Below are 21610 nucleotides of genomic sequence, written 5' to 3'. Positions count from 1 at the left end.
GTCTGCCCAACCTACTTCTCGGAGGTGTAAGGATTATAAAGTGATAAATTTGAAAGCCCTTGAAAAAATTCTAAATCACTATAAAAATTGTTGTATCAACATGCTTTTGATTATTTCCACTATTATTAGAATATACTAGTCATGACAAATGTGGAAATACTCTCAATAATTTTTTGTCTGTCTCTCAAACTGGAATAGAGATTGTGCCATTTAGTACATTTCAAGGATACAAACATAAACTGATCAACCACTGAGCAACCCAACTTCAATGCTGCACATACAGGAAGTGCTAAAAAGAAGCTGTTGAACCGAACTAAACAAAATTTGGAGGACACAGATTAGGGTGGTATGCAGTGTTCCTCAGTCACTCATACCCAGAATTCTTCTCTATCCAGGAAATTGTATCGTCTACCCAATCTTTATTTCTAGTACTAAATATTATACCATTTTCTATTTGTAAACATTTTCTATTTGAATATTCATCTACTCTTCATTCTCTCCATCTTTATTTATTCATTCAATATCTCTGTTTTCTTCAAAAGCTTGAAGATTGCTTTTAAAATATACTTTATTGTCATGTATTTATTCACTAATTCAACAGACATCTATGGAACCTCACTGTGCATAGCACTCTGGTGGGGCTTTGAAAATATGGAGATAAATAAGACAGTGTGACACCTCCCATCTCCTGGGATTTCTTGGCTTGCCATCTCCTGAGGGCTAGCTTCAGCCTGGTGACAGCATAGCTGCAGCCTTGCAGGCATCATATTCACATATAACCAGGTCTAGAGGAGGAAGAGTGATGGACCATGTTGTCGTGTTTTTCTTTCTTCACAAGAAGAGAACTTCTCCCAGATGGCCCCATACACTCCTCCCCTGTAGCACCGAGAGACGGGTTCATACACCCTCTCCTAAATCAGTGAGAGGCCAGAGCAATGTGATTACCACAATTGGTGCCTCGAGAGATCTCATGCAGAAGAAAGATGTTGAGGAACAACCACAACAGTCAGTAGAGGAGTGATGGGGAATTTCAGTGTCTCATGCTTTTCTCTTATGATTTCTCTGTTCTTCTCCATTGAATAATATTGCATTTAATTGACCCTTTTTAATCATGAAGCACCCAGCTGTTATGGTCACTGCAACATTGACAAATCCTGTATTCAAGTTGTTCCAGATCAAAGATCAAAGCATCTTGAGCTTTCTAACTTTTTGTTCTATGCCACTATGACCCCAGAATTTCTGGGGTGAGACTATTACACCCCTTCTTTTTTTTCTAAAACCAGACTATATTCTTAGCAGCTGCCACAAGCCCATCCTAAAATTGGCTCCTGCTTGGGTTCTCCATGTCCTGGCAACGGAAAACAAACTGAGAAGAAATTTTGACTCAAAAAGCTATTTATGCCCATATGCCCTTTGAGCTTAATGGTAGCCACAGAGCAAAAGAAGTTGGCCTTTTCCCTTCTTGTTTCATAATATAAACAACTAAATAGGAATTTCTATGATATTTATTGTGAGGAAATCGAATGGAAGGTGATGGAAAACTAGAGGAGTGACATTACTGGTTGACTAGATGTTTGGGGGTATTGAACGTACGCTACCTGAACATGGCAGGGCTGGGAGAGCCCTTGGGCATTCTTTGTTGGTCACTGTGACCTCTCAGCTGCATATTCATGTACACAAAGAAACATAGAAAAGCCCTGACAGTCTCTGGTTTATTGATGATATCAGCACACTATGAAGTCGTAACCCAGGCTAAGTTTTCCTTTTGCATGTTCTGGCTTCAACCATAGGACTGACCACAGGGAGAGCTTTTCAGAATAGAAAACCATTTTGTGGCAAAACTGACATCAACTGGTTTGGCCTAGGGAAGGAGCTCTTGGGAAGAGCGCTGGTCTCCTCAGATTGGTCAGTAAGAAGGAGGAAGCACCTGTACTGAACCCAGGCAAGCAGGCTTGGGCCCCAGTAATGGAAAAAGATTTACTGGGAGAGAGTACCGTATAGCCATCCTATCTCCAGTAACAAAGTGGATGTCCACAGAGAATGTCCTTATCCGTACTACAAGGATGGACAGATACTTTTAGGTTAGCACTGGGTAGATCCTATCCAGATACATCCCAGAACTATCTGTGGGAAAATATACTTGCACTCTGATGCAGATTAATTTTGCCATTATGATTTCATCAACTTGCAAGTTTAGGGGGTGGAATAGAAACCACACAAAATGTGTTCTCTAAGCTTGAATATTTATCAACATCAGTATCCTAGGTAATTGGGGATAAAACCAATACTTTTAAAGGAAATGATTTTGCTGACATGAATACTGGCATTGAGTGAGAAAATCAGATCATCTGTGACGGATTCAGGATTTATACGTGAACTGTAGGGTTTTCGCTATAACCTAAATGCTTTCAGTCTGACCTGCTTCTTTGCCTTTGGCTTCATAGTTCATAGCGAAGCTGTGAGCTGAGCAGGTCTAATGCTAATGAGCACCGCGTAAGGGAAAGACTTGGTCATTGTCATGCGTGCCATGTGCGTTAATGTAATCGATGGTTTAATTCACCATGGACTAAAATAAGGTCCTTCAGTGTCCTCTCAGAGACTCACACGAGAGTAAATTAAGATGGAGGACCCAACACCCTCCATAAACCAGTCCCGTAATTTTCTGGAACAAGTACTATAACTTACTTGTGAAAACATCTCAGAAACCAAGAGAGTTAACCCAAAGAACACTCATTCTAAATAGAGCTGTCATAGGAGAAAGTCGATACAACATCAAAACACAAGCCAGACCGATTTTGTGGCTTAGTTCTTCTCTAGTGCCTAATGTGAATCTTATTATTTAATATCTATTTCATCCCAACACTAAATCCTAAACTCATCCTTCTCATCCCTCAGTAGCTGATGGGAAGGGATAGAGAAGGGCACACGAGGGATCCTTAGGTAGGCAGCCTCTGGGGCCAGTAGGATTCACTGTCCGCTAACCATGGTAGCTCTGCAGGAGCCCTTCCCTCTACCCAACATTGGTATTTCAAGTGCCCGTATGTGGAGACCCACCTTAGAGAACAAAAACAGAAATACTGCCTCTATACTTAGGAAACTCAGCGTAGGAGAGAAATGTGAAGAAAAGTCATATAGAAAAGTTTGAATTTGTTTGATATGGGAGAAGTAATTTTCTAATAACACTGGGGTTTTTTGAAAGTTCATACATGATTTGCACTTAGTTAAGTTTTACTTCCTGGTATTTTCTGGGTTAAAAGAAGCCTTTTAAGATGCTCAGGGAGGGGCTTCCCTGGTGGCGCAGTGGTTGAGGGTCCACCTGCCGATGCAGGGGACACGGGTTCGTGCCCTGGTCCGGGAAGATCCCACATGCCGCGGAGCGGCTGGGCCTGTGAGCCATGGCCGCTGAGCCTGTGCGTCCGGAGCCTGTGCTCCGCAACGGGAGAGGCCACAACAGTGAGAGGCCCGCGTAACGCAAAAAAAAAAAAAAAAAAAATATGGGCAGGGAGAGCGGGCAACTGTGTGAACCTGAACTCAAACTATTTCATGGAAATTTTTTATTTTAACACTCTGTTTTCTTCTTTACAGGAGTTTAGATTTGATCGTTTTACAGAAAGTGGTAAGAAGAAAACCACCTTTTTTAAAAGAGGGAAAAAGTTGAAGTATTACCACATGCCATTTGGATTTGGAGTCAGCAAATGTCCAGGCCGATTTTTGGCAATAGTTGAGATAAAGCAATTGTTGGTTGTATTTTTAACTTATTTTGATTCAGAAATAATTGATGATAAGCCCTTAGAACTAAACTACAACCGCTTTTTGTTTGGTATTCAGTATCCAGACTCTGATGTTTTATTTAGGTACAAAGTAAAATCTTAAAGAAGCTAAAAGGAAAGAAAAGAAATCTATCAAAGCTAACCTAAATGTCCTTAGCTCATCTATTTGTTTTTAATTTCTTCAAATGTAATTGCTTTGTTTGTTTTAAAAGTGCCAATTTCTGTTTGATCTGAGATCAGTCCAGTCTGTACTTCGTCACAAAACCCATCAAAAAAAAGAAAGAAAGAAAGAAAGAGCATGGTGGCATGAAATTGACATCAAAATCAACATAATGATTAACTTAAAGTAGCTTTTTTTAAGTTTCTTCATACGTATTGTGATTTGCAATGTCATAGTAAATGTGCCTTCGCAGCAATAGATTTGACACTGTGGGATGTTTCTAAAGTCACAAATTCTTCTCTAATATGTAAGAATACACTTTATGTACTAATGGAAATTTGTGCTGGAAATGGACACAGTCTAACAAATTCCAAGTTCTCAGAGAAGAAGGAAATTAAATTTCCATGAGATACACTGGATGAAAATGTTCCCTTCAAGTATAATATCAATAATATCTATATTGCCAGGGTACGTTTGCATTAAATGAGTTTTGCAGTAGATTAAATGCTTCAACTTCACTTCAATATTTTATCATCCATAAATGTTCTTTATTACTTTGTATACTGTGGCTCAATAGAACAAAATTTCTGGTTATATAAGGCCACTCATGTTCAAGTGAGACACTGAGAAGATTTATCAGTGTAGGAACACACAAAAACCTATTATATATTCAGCAGTTGCCCTAGACATTAGTATTAGGTTTATTGTAGGAGTAAATATTGAGCTCAGTACAGGACTGATGGTAGCATTTGACTCCAGTGTAAACTATAAGGGTTATGCCGGTGTTGGAATTAACTTTCCTAAATGCTTCCATTTACACCAACTGAGAAACTAGATAGCAGTATTTGTTCTTGACGCCTCACCTCTTGGACTTGGAGTTTATTTGAATTACAACATTATGTAATACAGTATAATTCCATGTGCCACAATGCAGCATAGTGTGGAGGATTCAAAGATTGCTAGTATCAGATTGCCAAGTGATTGTCTGGCATCCTACCTAACTGCTGATGCCGTATATAAACAGGTAAAGCAGGTCATTAAACCCAGTTAATTCATGCTGCATTCTTTGGAACTTCTGATATTTCGGAAATGTGCTATTGTTTTTGAAAAGGAAATTGATTTTAAAAATAACAGTATAAAATACTTAACCATACTTAGTAACTAAATAGATTTTCTAGCATTTATTTTCTCCTTCCTGAAGTCCATACTCTTAAGTGCACCTTAGTGAAGGTCTACCAGTCTAAACTTTGTTTTTGCCAGATTGAAGATGTTTTCCTTTTTGCCCTCATTCCTGAAAGGTGATTTCGCTAGATGCACAAGTCTAGATTGACAGTGATTTCCTCACAGGGCTTTGAGGATATCTCATGTTCTGAAAAGGTTAACCTTTGTTCGGTTTAATTATTCAGTAGGTAGTCTGCCTCTCGGACAGCTTTAACGTGCTCTCCTTGTCTTTGATGTTCTTAGTTTCTGTTTATCATGCTTGCATGTCATGGTGTCTTTCATGAAGTGTAGAATGTTCACAGTCATTATCTCTTTGAATATTTCCTCCCTCAGGCTCCTGTATCTCTCTCTGTACTCCATGTTTGACCTTTTTGCCTCGTATTTTCCCCCTCTAATTTACATTCTCGGTAATTTCTTTTGATCTTTAGATTTCTCTGCCAATTTATTCTACTCTTTAACCCATCCATCGAGTTTGTTTCTTCCTTCTTTTTATTTTAACCTCAGGTTCATAGGACTGAGAGATCACATGTCTTATGCCCCTTAGTTCATGGTACACAATTATAATTGGCCCAAACAAGGCCCTCTGGCTTTATTTACTCGTTCTATTTTATCGCTAATGGCCACCATTATACCCCTCCCCATCAGAGGCAAATAGTCTGTGTTTGGTGTGTATCTTTTTATTTGTATGTGTTTTTATAAAACACATGTTATTATCTTGGGTGCATATGTGTTTAATTTTCATAAATGTATATTCTATAAATCATTATTCTTCTTAATGTTTAACTACACTCTATATTTTTAAAGATATATCCATATTACTTTATGTATATTTAATCTGTTGCTTCTAACTGCTGTATAGTAACCCATAATGTGCACCCACCATGTTTTAATGCTCTATTTACCCAGTGTTGGAAACTGTGTTGGTGGGACAGTTAATTTGGGGGGAGAGGCCAAAGGAGAACCTAGACGTCCTCCCACTACTGTGTGCTCCACCCTCCACCCTGAGCTGCAAACCCTGTCATCAGCAGCCTCACCACACGCGCACATACACACGCGCGCTCACACACACGTGTGCGCAGATGCGTGCACACGCGCGTGCACACGCACGCAAGGCGCGCGCGCATACACGCACACACGCGCGCACACATGGACGCGTGCGCACGCCCACATGCACGCACGCACACACTGATGCGTGCGCACGCCCACATGCACGCACACACGCGTGCCCACACACACACACAGGCCGTGTCAGCCTTCATTCTCTGAGATGTTCCAGACTTGTGTTCCATTCTGTACCTGGTATTTCCACATCATCAGTGTTTTGTGGGTCTGATTCTGTAGTTTGCTTTTCTTTTAACTCTGCCTCAGGATGGCTTGTTTACTGGGCCCATGTTCCTTGGAATTTTATCTCTGGATTTTTTTAAGACCTGAGTTTAAAGTTCACACCTCCAGAGAGAATTTGCGTTTGCTTTTGTCTGACTGCTGGTGTTACTATCAACTTCAGATCACTTTACATTTTCAACTTGAGTATTTTGAAAGGGGATTGGGAACAACATAGATAGTGTGGGTTCTAGCCCTAAATCAGCCAGACTGCAACCCTATGAGTAGGAATAGACAGGAGAGACTTTCTGGGGTTTTTTTCCCCTTTACCCAAAGTCAAGGCTGAGACAGGCAAGTATACCCACAGTCCTTCTCTGTGGAGCAAGGTTTATTTCTAAGTCACTTACTGAGGGTGCTGTCTCTGCAAATTCTTGGCTTTGTGTACAGGTCTTGGATTACACGGGCGCACACACACACACACACACACACACACACACACACACACACACCTCGCTTGGGCCCCAAGCTTTATCTTCTGCCTGCCACAAAGTATAGCCCATTCGTTTTGTACTAGGACATGTATTCCACCATGTTGCCTGAAGTGGAAGCTTCCAGATTCTTAAATTCATCTTAGTAGTACACTTTTGTGCTGCTACAGCAGAGAGAGCACAGAAAAGTATTCCATTCTAATTTCTGCTTAATTTATAGCGAAAGGAATTTAGAGTAGAAGTATTACGTAAAATATTACGTAAAAGCAATGGGTGGTAGAACCAAAACAAGAGAGTCTTGTGACAGGCTTAAATCTGGTAATTAAAGATTGTTTATAAATAGAATAAATGTCATGGAGAAATAAGTTAAAAGACATGGATTCTAGCTATGACATAACTGGTTTGTTTTCATCAACAAGTCACTTTGCCTCTCAGTGCTTCAGTTTCCATATTTGCAAAATAAAAATATTAAGGCCTTTTGACACCAGGGTTCATCATGAGGACTGAACACAGTAAGATGTGCAAACTTACTTTGAAAAGTGTAATGCAATATACAAACTTAAAGTGTAAAAGAGATACTTTGACAATGGTGTGCCTTTTAAAAACTGTTCTTTTGTATTTGTTAAAGGGAACCATTTTTTGTCATTAGTTAATTCATTATTCATTTATTCAGTCAAACACTTATTGAGCATTTCCTCTATCTAAGATGTGATGCTATGCACTGGATTACCCTTCTTCAAGAACACATAATTTATTAGAGAACACAATACATACCCAACTAATTTATTATAAATGTAGTTGTAATAAATCATCTCCTTAAAACTATTTTAAAATTCTGATTCATCACCAGTTCTAACGAAACTTCCATCACTCATTCCAAATTAGTGTTCTCTAATGAGAAATTACTGTGAGCCTAATTACATACAATAAAACATATACATCAAGTATTGTGATTATATGTTACAAATAATGAAAACCAAATACAATCATTGAGGCTTCAGAATTGTTTAAAAGCTGTATTTGACATATAGTAAAAACTCATCTTTTCATTTTTAAGCCTCTTCTAAATTTCAAATGAAAGAAAATGAATAACTAAAAATATTATTTTATATCAATGACCAACAGTAATGAAGCATTCAGTTAGCAAACACTAAATGCTCTGAAGATATTCAGGGAAAAGCTGTTTATCACTGAGTAAGGAATGCTGATAAGCAACCTATTCGGGGACTTTTATCTGCCTTGTTTGGCTTTCGTGGCGTACTTCATTATATTTTCTCCGTTTTCTCATTAACTTTTGGGTCACAAGTGTGAGGCAGAGGAGCTTCTAAATTTGCTTCCAAATTTGCATGATTCTGTTTATTTTCTCATGAAAAATAATTTGGGTAGCATTTCCCGTAAGCTACTTCTTCAAATTTAACCGCAGAATCTTAAAAACAATTTCAAAGATCAGAGCACAAAAACTATCTAGACTTTGATCTTCGTATAAAACAATGTCAATAATTATAAAACAAGAATTATAGGCCCTGAGAATGTACACTGCTTTAATCTATTAAATTTGCCAATATTGCAAACCATTATGTACTTGAACTGCATTATTAGGTATTCATATTCACATACTCAATTAGGAAAAAGTTAGCAAGCCAAGATTAAGTTCCCTGTAGCATTATTTTAAATTACAGTGGATGATCACATAAAGCTCTCTAATGTTTCTCTAAAGCAATTATTACTTAGTCTACTTCAGATTGTTAATCTAAATCAGTGATCATTGACGATGGAACTTTTTTGCTTAAATGTTTACTTTGTTTATAATATCTTGAGTAAGATAAATTTAATTCATAAAAATCTCTCCTGAACAATTTTTTAAAGGAGGTAATTTGGCAATACTTACATTTTAAAATATTTTTTAAGCAGAGGAGTGCTGTATATTAAAAAAAAATTGTCCTGAATGTTTGTTTAATACTCTTTTGATTTTAAAATGGTATATAGGTGGATTTATGAGGAAGCAAATTATCTTGAAAAGTCCTTAGGTAAGAAATGCAAGTGCTTTGTAACTCAATTAATGCTGTTTTTTAAATTTACAACAAGCCAATAAATTAACTTTTAAAGCACAGGTGAATGACTCTGTCCCCTTATTTCCCTACTAGGAGCATGTTGAGTGACAGAAGATTTGATTACAAATAGTAAATTATTTGGGAAATAATTTTGCTGTCTGAAGATCCCCAAATCCCCATCTCCCCCCGACACATACATATACATATATTTTTATTTTCTCATACTTTCGATAAAAGTACATTAATTGTTATATTCAGAATATGTTTCAATGTATTATCACTTAGTTATTTATGTGGGAAATAAAAACAGATCCAAGTAATATCAGTGACTAATAAGTTTTGAAACAAGTTTATTTTAACCAGGCTGACCTTGCTAGGCTGCAGTTCTTAATAATAGCTATTATTCTGTGGAGAGATGTATAAGAACAACAAGAATGGGAGAGAGATTCCATTTCTTTCCACATAAGAGAGGTGTGGTCTTCGTCTTCTGCAGATCAGTTTACCACAGATAATGAATGAGGCTGAGTAATATTTGGACACTATTCTGTGTATTCATAGAGCTGAAATGCAAGCTGTAAATAAAACATAACACAGAACATGCTGTTGGTGAAGTGTGGCTTCTTCAGTAACTGTACATACAGCATTTTACTGGGACACTTAGCTTTTCTAAGAAACACTCCATTAATGTTTTAAAGATCGCGCTAGACTCAAAGTGTTCCTGTTCATTTGAACTAGGCAGTTCAGTATTGCTGAACACTTAGTGTAAATTATGTCATTAAATGGACAATCTATGAAATAATTATCTTTGCATTCAATTTTACTCTAAAAAACACTGAGTAAACAATAATTTTGCAGAACTGTCTGGCATTATCCATGGTCATGTGAGTAATAATGTGCATTTTCTATTGAGGATATAGCTGAATAGAAAAAAAAATAGTGGCTATGCTGGTAATTTTAAGTGTGTTTGATATAGTTTTTGTTAATTTTTTGAGGTATAGTTTATGTTCTTAATTCCTAAATGTATTCATTTTTATAAGGAGAGACATGATATACTCCAGACTACCTAGAAAGTAAATTTAGAGATAGACTCATGAGATATTTCACTTCCCTTACAACTTACAAGTTTTGTGCTTATAGGAGAAACTAGGGCAATAGAAGTAACAGGTAAATGTAGTAATACCTAATGGTTTATCGTTGAGTCAAATTAAAACACTTATAAAGCACATATTAGCTGGAGATTCTTATTTGTTTGCAAGAGAACATTTATTTCATGTAACTTTTATTTCTAAGAACTAACCGTTAAAGTTAACATATATGTCATTATTACCTGACAACCCACATTTTTAAGTAAGTGATTTTGTCTTTCATGTTCAAATTACTGTTTAAATGAAGTATACTTTCATTCTATAACTTCTAAGAACTGGCCAGTATATTTAAAATTTTATAAATGCCTTTGTTTTATACTTTAAATGGAACAGTTTTTAAAGTATTTGAAATCACTTTTGAATTTTTTTAATCTAGAAGCATACAGGAAGTAGTACTTTCTCCATGTTTTAAAGTTCAGTATTTTTTTAACTTCATTTTAAACTAATTTTAGACTTACAAGAAAAGCTATAAAAATAGTATTCATTTTTAAAGAAGAAAGTCCTCAGACTAAACAATGCTTGTCAAAAGTTAAACTAAACAGTGATCATAGGACTTAGCCAGTTGCAGATCTTAGTTAATCCTTGACCTTTGGAGATGTTTATCCACAGTAACTACCCAATAGGGCAACACACAGGAAGTAACACCTGAGTGGCAGAGATAATCTGCGTGTGTTCCACCCAGATCCTCCATAGTCCAAGTCAGTATTTTGTTTTCATAAAAACACAATTTTCTAAGTTTTCAAAAGAGCTTACTTTGTTGAATAATTCCAGATTTTACTTAATTACACTCTTTTGAGAAATCTACACTTTAAAGATATATATGCCTGATGCTTCTGTAAAAGAAAATTAAAGTAAGTTATTCCCTGCCCCTGCGCCCTGATACATGCATAGATTTACTAGATAGATTTCCTTCCCTTTCATGGCTTTTCATGTTTCTGTGGAGGCCTGGTTAAGAAAATCCTTTTCTGTTTTTTTTTTCATGGAAGTCTCAGATGGAGGGGACAGGCTCAGCTTAGCATCTGCATTTTGACCACAGCTCTGCAGAAAGAGACTGCATGGCAAATGTAGCTGCACTTGCTTCAACAGACAGTGCATGATTGAATGTTTTAACCAGTTGGGTACATAATCTGACCCTCTCACATAATAAGAAATTATTTGTCTTCCATTTTCAGAGAGGAGATAAGGATATTTGACACAAATCCTTACACCAAGTTCTTCAGTAATTACCAGAGCAGAGTAAATGCATAAAATGAGGTTAGGCCATGAAGCATTTTTATGTTTAAAACTAAATTCTCATCTCTAAACATCCCTATTAACATAGCAGATTTGAGTGGCAACCATCCTCCTAATAAAATATGAAATCTTTAAGATTGGGAAGCATTGGTAAATAATGGGTCCTTTAAATATCCCTGAACTTTATTCTAAAACTTAGAAAGAGAAATAATAATTGCTTTATATAACCACTGATACCATTTTACCATTTGATGAAGATGTTAATTTATGGTTAGTTAGCAGTTTATGGTTGTCATTAGTTTTTCAGTTTGGGCCACATTAGAAATCTATTTTTCTTTTTTCTTTTAATCTGAGACAATTATATAAAGATATGGTTATGTTTTATCTAAAATGTATCATTCTAGTATCACATTTCAAATTATTCACAGATCATAGTTCTTATATGTGCATATATGAATTTAAAAATACAGCAATAAAGTGCTTGAAACAGATCATAAATTTGCTTCATATTTTATTGCATCTCTGAATCAGGTTGAGAAGACAAGGGCAACTATCGTCTTTGGGAAAGAATTAACTCTTTCCCAAGCTGGGAAGGAAAACGATATCACCTTGTGCCTAATAAAAGCCAACTCCCCATCTTGAGCATCCTGGTGACTTCTAAGATAGGCTTGTCCATGATATACTGGGGGCTGGAGGGCTGGTAACCGCAAAACCCTCTTTCCCTTTGCAGTCTAACCTTCCCAGCCCAGTAATTTCTCTTCCAGAGCTCTCTAATCTGTATTTCTGTGTCGTCGGAATTCGGGAACACAAGGGAGAGGAAAGAAAGAAAAGTCCCACAGGCACATGCACACGCACTCAGGGGGACCTGATAGTTCTGCAATAGTCCACAAGTCTCCTGGATTATGTTAAGACGAGTCATTTAGGAAAAGTGATAGAATTTAACCAAAATCGAGCCTCAAGGAAAGCGAGCACACTTTCTTTGCCTTGCTAGGAAGCGATGAGCTCTTTGGGGCTTAAAATTGGGACGCCTTCACAGAATTCCCGGGATTGGCTCGGCTGCGGGGTGCTTCTTACAAGCCTGTCATCTGCAGGTGAACTCTCCAGGCCACGGGGGTCAGGGGACAACCCCATCCTAGTGCCTCCCCTCGAAAGACAGTTTGAGGCAGAGCCCCCGAAGTTCGCGTTCTGTCCCTAGGCACTTAGAGGTTGAAGGGCCTTGCGCCCCGCAGAAGGGGCCCAGGACGTCAGTGCAGGGGAAGGACCAGGAGAAGGGGTGCTCTGCGGCTGCGGATCCCGAGTCCCTCCCGGGGCGCAGCCTGAGCAAAGCAGCGCGGTGGGCACTCGTGTTGTGGACGTCGTTCTGTCTGCAACCCTGGGCTGGCAGGCTGGCCTGTGGGAAAAGCCGCCCCCTCCTTCCTCCTGCCCTCCCGGGTCCCAGCACAAACACTGGCCCTGGCCCTGGGGCGAAACAGACACCTGGCTATTTTGCACAGTCTACAGAACCCTGGTTCTTGTAAACACTCATCAACCGATTCGAAGAGCCAGAGAGATCCGGCGGGGAGAGGAAAAGACTCTTACCCTGAGAATTGTTTTTACCCTTAAGTTGCTGTCTCCTGGTTTTCCCTCCCGTTTCCTTCGACTGTGCCCAATGTCTGATGTAAAAGGCCAGCTTTAAATCAACCCGCAGCTCATTGGCTTGGCGGATCCAGGGGCATCCAAGTTACAAGCGCCAACGCAGACCTTGAAGGAGATGGGCTCATGTATTTTGCCCACACAACAAAAAATGTTAATTGATGTAAAGTTGCTTGGCACGTGATTAATTCAGCCTGACCTGCATTTTAATTAAAAGAATACTTCTCTTTCTGACGTTTGTTTTGCAATTTAATTCTGTTTAGAGGCAGCACCGTATAGTGGGCCCTCCCCATCCCTCACTTCCCCATTGAATCGCATTTTCATGAAAGCTTTTACCAAGGAGCCTCTCCCGACCAGGATTCATCACCTCCCTCCTTCCACCGGCACACGTTCGGGTCTCCGCTCTGCCGCTCCGCCCGGCAGAGCCGCCACTGTGTGCTGCGAGCCGGGAAGTGAACTCTCATCATTATTTTTCAAAGTCTGGGAAGTGTATTATCCTTTTTCCTAGTGGTAATTAGTTACCATAGCATCTAATACGTAAATGTGCCCAGAGCACACCATTAACAGTTAAACGGAGGATTCAATTTAACACATGATTATATCTTTCATAAGTCATTACATTGGAAAAGTCAATGCCACTCATGCTGGAGCAATCTCAGGGTCCCGGGCGCGTAGAAAGGTTGGGTTTCGGCATCCGGGCCGTGAGCGCGGAGACGGGAACCCTGTGGAGCCTTGGCCCTCCCTAGAGAGCTGTTGGCAGGAAGGATGGGTGCCATAGGAGGGAGCGGAATTTAAGCTCAACACAGGGTCTTGGGATGCCCAGCTACTGAGAGTGGAGAGCGCATTGCTGAGCGCGCGCTCACGCACACGCGCGCGCGCGCGCGCACACACACACACACACACACACACACACACACACACACAGGCACCACGGGGAGGGAGGAGGGGTAACTAGTGAGCTCTTCGAAGGTGATCATTTGCTGGTCCTGTAGGAGTCCACGAAAAGCCTCAACGCGCTTCACTCCTGTAGGTACCCCATGTCAAGCTGGAGATGAGACCTAAATGGGAATTCGAAATTAGAGAAGGAAATTGAAATTAGACAGAAGTTAGAGAAGGAAACCGGTGGAATAAAAGCCCAGGTGGGACTCTGGCTCTTCGCTCGGCCTCCTCTGCCCAGTGTCAGTTTCCTAAGAAACCTGAGCAGCGGGGATCGTCCCCTGCTCCCGGGAGAAACGCCCCAAAGCGCGGTGGACGAAGGCTCGGGGCTGACCGAGGTTCTCTGGCAGACGCCGCAGTCTTAGGGGCCAGGATTTCTGTTTTGGCCCAAGGGCACTTCAGCAAGACCACACTGATTCCCTGGTATTCAGTCACCCAGTCCCGAAGTAGATGGTGCACACTGGAAGGACATACTGGGGCCCACAAGTGTGTGGGCCAACTTTCCATACTGGGCTGAAATCCAGGAGTCCAGGGGCCCCGGAAAGCGGCCGGGGGTTTTGCCGGGTGTGGGAAGAATTTTCTCTTCAGTCATTGGTTTCCTTCCCTAAAAGCTGCTGCTAATGAAACTTTGGAAACATTGGGGTTAGCGCAGGGAAAGCCACCTAAGTAAATCACCAAAAAGTCCTCCCCTGCCCCTTTTAGATGTCCCACATTTATTCCTAGAACCCAACGCTGGTCAGCTCCTGGATTTGGAAAGAGAATTAATTTGTCTGAAATTATCAAAATGAAAATAAATATCATTAACCCTGCTACTTTGAACAATTGTACATATTTGTCTGACATTCCGACTTATTCTCAACATCCTCTCCTTTCCCCGACCCCCAATCATTTCCAGTCTCCTTCAGGACTAAGGGCTGGAGACTGAGTTATTAAAGGGTGAAAGGAGGGTGAGCTTTCCTTTTTCTCCTGAAGTTCAAGATTTGTTATTTGTACTATTTCTAATACTAGTTGAACAGCACAGAGGTTACAGAGGGAATACATCAAGGAGGCCTTCTTAATAATGAGAAATATTAAGCAGTTGAATCTTGCAGCGAATGTGTCCCCTACAATGTTAACATGCAAAAAGAAAAAAAAACAATTCGACTGATGGCGGCTGTGGTTAATTCCTAATCAGAATGATGGACAGCAGGGCCAGAACAATACAAACTAATGGCTGTGTTGCTGATCACTTTACCCCTTGATTAAAGGCACCCAATTATGGCGCAGAACAGTGTCATAATTATGTTTCTTAATCACATCCAGGAGGTTTAATTGCCTTAACGATGTGTTTCATTAAATGAATTTAGGTATTATAGTAGACAGTTTTCATACACAGTTGTTTTCAAATTAACATAATATTAGACATCGTCATGGAAATTGTTTTAATAATCATAATTAGACGCACCCAGGCTTTGTCTGGTAAATGCTGAGAGACGGGTCTCCTCCTGCCTGGGGGCTGCCCCGGTCTCTTCCCTCCCTCTACTCCCACTCCCAGACTGGGAGGGCTTCAGCTTCAAGGCCCTTTGCTGTTACATTTTCTGAAAAGTTACAGGTTCTGATTAATCTTTTTTGATGGCAAGTGGAGCAGAAAATACCCTCCCTCACCCCCCACTAAGTTTGATGGCATTTAGGGATATCATTATGGGCTGAGGCTACACAGACCAAAACGCATTTAGCAAACGGCCTACAGAGGAAACACTATAACTTCACCATCACTGTCTCTTTAACCTCCACCACAATAAAAATCAAACCTTCTAAATTTGAGGGCATTATTAAAGTCCAAATACAAGCCTATACAGACATTCTTTAATAGAATCAACGCCCAACCCAATCCACACATACTCCCTTACAAATCTCATTAACAAGCAACACTAGAACATTAAAAAAATCTCTATGGGCATTGTTTACGCATATAATTCAACCTGGTTGATTCTTCTGTCACAAAAAAAAAAAGCAGGGGGAAGAAGCCACAATACAATCCTTCCTCAGAGAATCCAAATCCATTGCTTTTCCTTGGCTTTTAGGAAGTTGGAGATGGAAATTTTGATAAAAACTCTTTAAGAAACTTTACCCTCTCTGATGGGCCCTGGCATGGTAGTTAACAATGCCATACAGAGTGGGAGAAGAATTCCAGGGAGGGCAGGGCCTTCAAAGTTCGTGCCAGCAAACAGGAGCTCTGGACCTCCTCTGGGTCTCACCACTGACCCCATTTATCAATCCTCCAATGACCAGGCCCAGCCATCGTCCTTTAACAAGTAAACAAGTGAACTAGGGCTGCTCCTAATTGTGTATCCCTGACAAAACTTTAGTTCCACCTTCTCTGAAACTCCTTTCTTTTTTGTTACCTTTCAAGCAAAGAGTAACACAGAAGGGAGGTGATTGCTCCCTCCACAAAGCACAGCATAATGAAATGTTTGATCAAAATATTTTAATAAAGATTCTCTCTGACATAGATACACATACAAATGGTTGTACATAGCTGTCATAGTCTGATTGACCTATTTAATATATATATCATTCTTTACACATCCAAAACCCGCCAATAGATCCATCATAGCTCCCCACTCATCATCCAACCTGACAAACTGAATTAGTATTATCTGCAAGGAGTGGAAAATAGCAGGACTCCATTTTTAAAAAAGGTTTTCTTGATTTTCGTAGGATAGAAAGGCAGGCAAACAGCCATGCAAACTAAAACTGAAAGCTCGCTTTGGGTAAATAGCTTCTTGCTCTTCCTTAGTTTTATTTTATTTATTTTAAAATTTTTTTTAGAAAAATAACAAAGGATTTCACACCATAGGCAAATCAAACCAGTCTTTCAACTTAAATAATTCTCCACAGTTAAAATAACTTATATATGTATACATATATTAAAAGCAATTAAATTAGACCTTTTAAAAATGCACAGCACAGCCTGGAAAAATATTTGCTTAGCATGTTCTTACTTATAGGATCTATTGCTGTGATGTCTTTCCTTTTTAGAATGCAAAGGAGTCCCCTTTCAAAAAAAGAGATCAATTCATTCATCAATTAAGAATACACCTTTCCTGTAATTTTTGGACTGAAGCAATTTATTAAAGCTCAATTTAAATACAGGGATGATGCAGCTGAAGATATCCAGGTGACCTTTGATAAACCTAAGCAGCTCAGATACATCAGTATGTCTCTTCATACTTGTTGGCAAATAAACCCTTTTAAACACTTGGCACACAATATAAGTTAATCTATAAAACAGAATTTTAGAGGCATTAAAAAAAAATCTGCACATAAGACCCCATGACCTTAACACAGGATAAATACTGTTGATGTGGAAGGGTCATTGAAGAATAACAAATAAATACCATGAATCGTTAATACATCATTGCAGAGTGGAAAGTAACAAGGTGCACATAAATATTTTTAAATGCAATTCTGTCAGCCACAGTCAGTTTTTTTTTTAATATCACTCGTGCCAAAACTTTTGAGCATTTTCACAGGATTAAAGTTCAGAGACAATAAAAAATACAAGTCTTTCATAGCAACGTGTCTCTTCCTGTTTTTGTTTTTTGTTTTTCTTTTCTTCATTTAAATAAATCTACATTTCAAGTTTTTCTCCTGGCTCAGAATCAAAATTTATTTTCAAGTGCCCTTTCTGATTTGTCTGAATGAATATTCCGTGCCACAAGCCACCCAACCCCGGACGACTCCTCTCCCCCTCAGCACTGGCCAAATTCACAATTATTAGTAGGATTACTATTTTGCCACGTAATACTCTCCACGCCTAATAACACCTACTTCTCAACTTATTTTTTACCCTTAAAGGAAAACTCTGCTTCCTCGCGGTCTAGGCTGCCACCAAAGTTGCCACTTTTCCGAGAAAAAAAGACATCCATACTCTATCCCAACTCCACCTCCCTCCTCCCTCCCTCCCCACCCCGAAGACCGAGATTCTGGGGATGTCGAGGCCAGAAGTCCCGTTTGTCTCTGATAGTTCTCCGCAGTTCTCGCCTCTGCTTTTGTTTTCTCTGCAAATGTTTCACGACTACGAGAGGACCAAATAAAGGGGGGTGGGGAGCAGCTTTTCACTCTCCTCTAGCTTTGGGGTCGGTCTTATGTTTTTCGGGGGGTGGGGGGTGTTTAAGGCTTCTCCGTGCACTGTTTGCAGAGGCTGGAGGAGACGCTATTGAACAGGGCGCACTTCTCCGGGCAGGTGGCGGCCGGGGGCAGCCCGGCGCTGAACGGGTAGCCGGCAGCCTGCTCGTAGGCGCCAAGCGCCGGGTGCAGGGCAGCGGCCGCCGCCGCCGCCGCCGCGGAGCTGGGCAGGGAGGCGGCCGAGATGGCCTGGCCCTGGTTGAGGTAGGCGACGAGGCGCCGCATCTCCTCCAGGGCCTGCGCCTGCATGAGGATATAGTTCTTGGCGAGCAGCAGCGTAGCGATCTTGGAGAGCTTCCGCACCGAGGGGCTGTGCGCGTAGGGGATCACCGCGCGCAGCTCGTCCAGCGCGTCGTTCAGGTCGTGCATCCGCCGGCGCTCCCGGGCGTTGATGTTGAGCCGCAGCGCCTTTTGCTCTTTGGATTTCTTGCTGCTGCTGCCGCCGCCGCTGCCGCCGCCGCCGCCGCCGCCACTGCCCCCGCCGCTGCTGCCCCCGCCGCCGCTGCTGGCCGGGCCCCCCGGGGGGGCGCTGGCGCCGCCGTGGAGGTGGGCGTTGGAGCAGCCTTCGGCCGCCTTGACGCCGCCGCCTCCCGCGCCCGGGGAGGCCCGCGGGTCGGCGCCGCCGGCCCGCAGAACCAGCTCGCAGCGGCCGTCGCTGTCGTCGTCGGGGCTCTGCTCGCCGCCGCTGCTCTCGGCCACCGAGCCCCGGCTGGCGCTCTCGCCGTATTTGAGGCACAGAGCGGCCCCAGCCGGCAGGCTGCTCAGGCTAGGTTCGCCCCCAACGCCGGCGGTGCCCACGAGCAGCCCGGGGACGCCCACCCCGCCGCCGCCGCCGCCGCCGCCGCCGCCTCCCCCGGGCGGCGGCAACAGCAGCCCTGACCCTTCGGGGTCAGCCGGCTCGAAGCAGCCCAGAGGCGACGAGGAGGAGGACGCCGGGCGCTCCCGAGGCGGCGGCGCCAGGGACAGGTCCATGCTCGGGGGCGGGGAGCGGAAAGCCGCCTCCAAGCGCTTGGCGGCGGAGGCGCTCAGGCTCTTGTGCAGGAAGAGGTCGTCTTCGCCCGCGGCGGCCGCGCCGAGGTGCAGCCCGCGCTCCATGGTCCAGCGCCGGCCGCCGCCGCCTGGGCTCGGGAGTCGGGCGGCGCCGCAGCCGCGCCCGAGCCGGGCTCTGGGGCTGGTGCGCGCGTCGGTCCCGGTGCTGCTGGCAGCCCTCTCCCCTTCTTTTTCTTTTTCGCCTTCCCCCGCGCTCGCCGCCTCCTCTTCTTCTTCTTCTTCGTCTCCAGCCGATGGTGCTGCCTGCTGGGGCTCACCATGGGCCGCGGCCCCGCATGGTGGGAGGGTGGGCGCGGAGGGAGTGGAGCCGCCGCCGCCGCCGCCGCCGCTCTGAGCCCAGCCCCGCGCCTTCTCTCCGCACCGTTTATCTTGCTTGGATTCACCTTCAAGAGATTTCCGGACCCATCAACCAGCCGCCGCCACAGACGGGGGAGTCTTTTACATCATTATCTCTGAGTAGGTTATTATGAAGAAGAGTCGCCTGTTGGGACAGAGCTTTCTACCCAATCAGGTTAACGTTTTAATTAATAGGATTAAAACGGTAACAAACAATCGCAGGCGCTATCTGGCCGCGAGTCTGAATAGTTTCATTTCCCAGGTCTGAAGACAGGCAGCAGCTAGAGCTTTATAAAAGGCGCCTGCTCCATTATTCTGCCTGCCATCTGTATACACAGCTTAGCGCATATGTTTGCAAGGCGCTGGGTCCTGTTAGTAACCCAACAACTGCCTTTAGCTTGACATGTGTGGCGACTTTCACTCATCAATGAGCACACTAAAAGCCCTACTTAGAGCCGAGGATGTTCTTTGCTCCTTCAGCAAATTGTAGATCGGCGGCGAAGCCTGGGAGTCCCGTGGAAAGCAGACGCCTCCCCCCACTGCACCCCCCTCCCCACTGCCCTTCCCTCGCCACTACTGTCTCATCCTGTGCTACATGACCCTTTCCGGGGGAGGCTGATACTCCACCCCTGTTCCTAGGATGACTCTGGTCTGGATGTGGAGATGGGATTTTCGGGGGGAAGTGGTGTCTCCGCTGGCTTGCCCCAAATTCACCCAAGATTCTTAGCAAGACAGCAAAGCGATCGCCCCCCCGCCCCCCCCCCCCCGAACACACTGCCTTATTCCGCCCCCGCTCACCCACTCCCTGCCCATTTCCTACCCGGACTGAGGCGGTGCTGCGGGAGAGGGGAGAGGAGGGGTGGAGGAGGAGAGAAAGAAAATGAAGATCGAGTTGCGTATGCAGCCCATTAGATTTTTTTAAAGGGAGGGGGGTGCTTTTGCAGCCGTCTCCAAAGAACGGCTACAGTGATGGTGATTAATGAAGCACAGGATTTCCTAAACAGGAAGAAACTGATTGCTCAAACTTTCCTCAAGATGAAAATCCAGCTGTTTCGGAAGAGTCAACTTCACCGGTAGTCAGATCTTCTCACACACCAAGGAGGACATTTGTGCACATTTATTTACCCAGAAACGTAGCCGCCAGAGCTAGGAAGCCATTCAGGGACATCTGGGTCTGCCTCGGTTCTTAGAGGGAGAGGAAGGCGAAGTGTGAAAACAAGTGCTCCTCTTCGGATGGGAAGTGGTACACGCGGTCTTCCAGCTCCTGTGTCCCGTATCTGGGAGCACATGGTATTTAGCGGCTGGTTTTCATCCTTATGACATAAGTAAAAACAATATTTCCCAACACCCTCCAGTAAATCTCTCTTATGTGGCAGAATTACTGAAGCTTATGAAATTTTTGGTTTCTCTGGTTTCATTAAAAACCTTTTAATTGTGGCTTTCAGAGTTGGCCCCAGGTGTTGGACTCTTTTCATTACATTTTGCTCTAATGTGATGAAATTCTAATTCTCTCCTTACCATATGGTTAAATTTCCCCACTGAGAATTAGTTGAAAAAGGAGAAATAATCTATTAATCTCTGTAATAGATTCACAAATGAGGTTCGCCACAGAACCTGTTTTTGAATGGTAATATCAGAACAGTTGGGCGCCTTATTTCATAAAGGAGGGGTGAGGACGGCATAGAAACGTCTGCATTTTCACCTGAGGAAAACGGGCCCAGCGGTATCTTTTCAAAATAATTGCCTGAGATTCAGTCTCACCGGGACAGAAATGCTACGCAGTCATCAGCTACCTTCGTGCCTTGGGATTGACTGGATCCCAAAGATTGAGAAAGAGCAGGCGAGCTGCGGGACGTTTTCCAGCCTGGGACCCGGGCCGGCGGCTCTGGAAGGCTCGAGGCGGCCCACGTGTCTCGCCTGGGGACCCCAAAGCACGTAGACGTGCGGGGCGGCCCTTCGCTCACCGCTTCCCTCCCGCCTCCGTCCCCCGGCGCGCGCAGCTATAAACCTCCAGCTTTAGGAAGCTAACGACACGCTCCTGTTACTGTTTTTCAATTAGCAGCTTTGTTGTCACCGGGCTCATAAACAAAGGTTCTCT

General features: G+C 42.9%; 2 protein-coding genes across 4 annotated transcripts in view; one reads left to right on the top strand and one right to left on the bottom strand.

The window, feature by feature from the left end:
- CYP7B1 (cytochrome P450 family 7 subfamily B member 1) overlaps nt 1–9069 on the top strand; it is a 183719-nt gene extending 174650 nt beyond the window's left edge. For all 3 annotated transcript variants that reach the window (XM_019925266.3, XM_073794450.1, XM_073794449.1), the window contains one exon: nt 3586–9069. In XM_019925266.3, coding sequence (XP_019780825.2) covers nt 3586–3873 — 288 coding nt within the window. In that variant the 3' untranslated portion in view covers nt 3874–9069. The remainder of the gene's footprint in view (nt 1–3585) is intronic.
- A 7319-nt stretch (nt 9070–16388) lies between these two features.
- BHLHE22 (basic helix-loop-helix family member e22) lies at nt 16389–20270 on the bottom strand. The gene has a single exon (XM_019925436.3). The coding sequence runs from the start codon at nt 19219–19221 to the stop codon at nt 18112–18114; it is 1110 nt and encodes a 369-aa protein (XP_019780995.1). The 5' UTR covers nt 19222–20270; the 3' UTR covers nt 16389–18111.
- Between the last annotated feature and the right edge of the window lie 1340 nt (nt 20271–21610).

The sequence above is a fragment of the Tursiops truncatus genome, chromosome 17 (genome assembly GCF_011762595.2).
Source record: "Tursiops truncatus isolate mTurTru1 chromosome 17, mTurTru1.mat.Y, whole genome shotgun sequence".
Taxonomy (NCBI): Eukaryota; Metazoa; Chordata; class Mammalia; order Artiodactyla; family Delphinidae; genus Tursiops; species Tursiops truncatus.
Note: the sequence above shows the minus strand (reverse complement) of the source record. Positions and strands in the feature narration are given on the sequence as shown.

Excerpts from the sequence above, each read along its gene's own strand:
- BHLHE22 (XM_019925436.3), bottom strand. The coding sequence starts at position 19,221 with ATGGAGCGCGGGCTGCACCTCGGCGCGGCCGCCGCGGGCGAAGACGAC.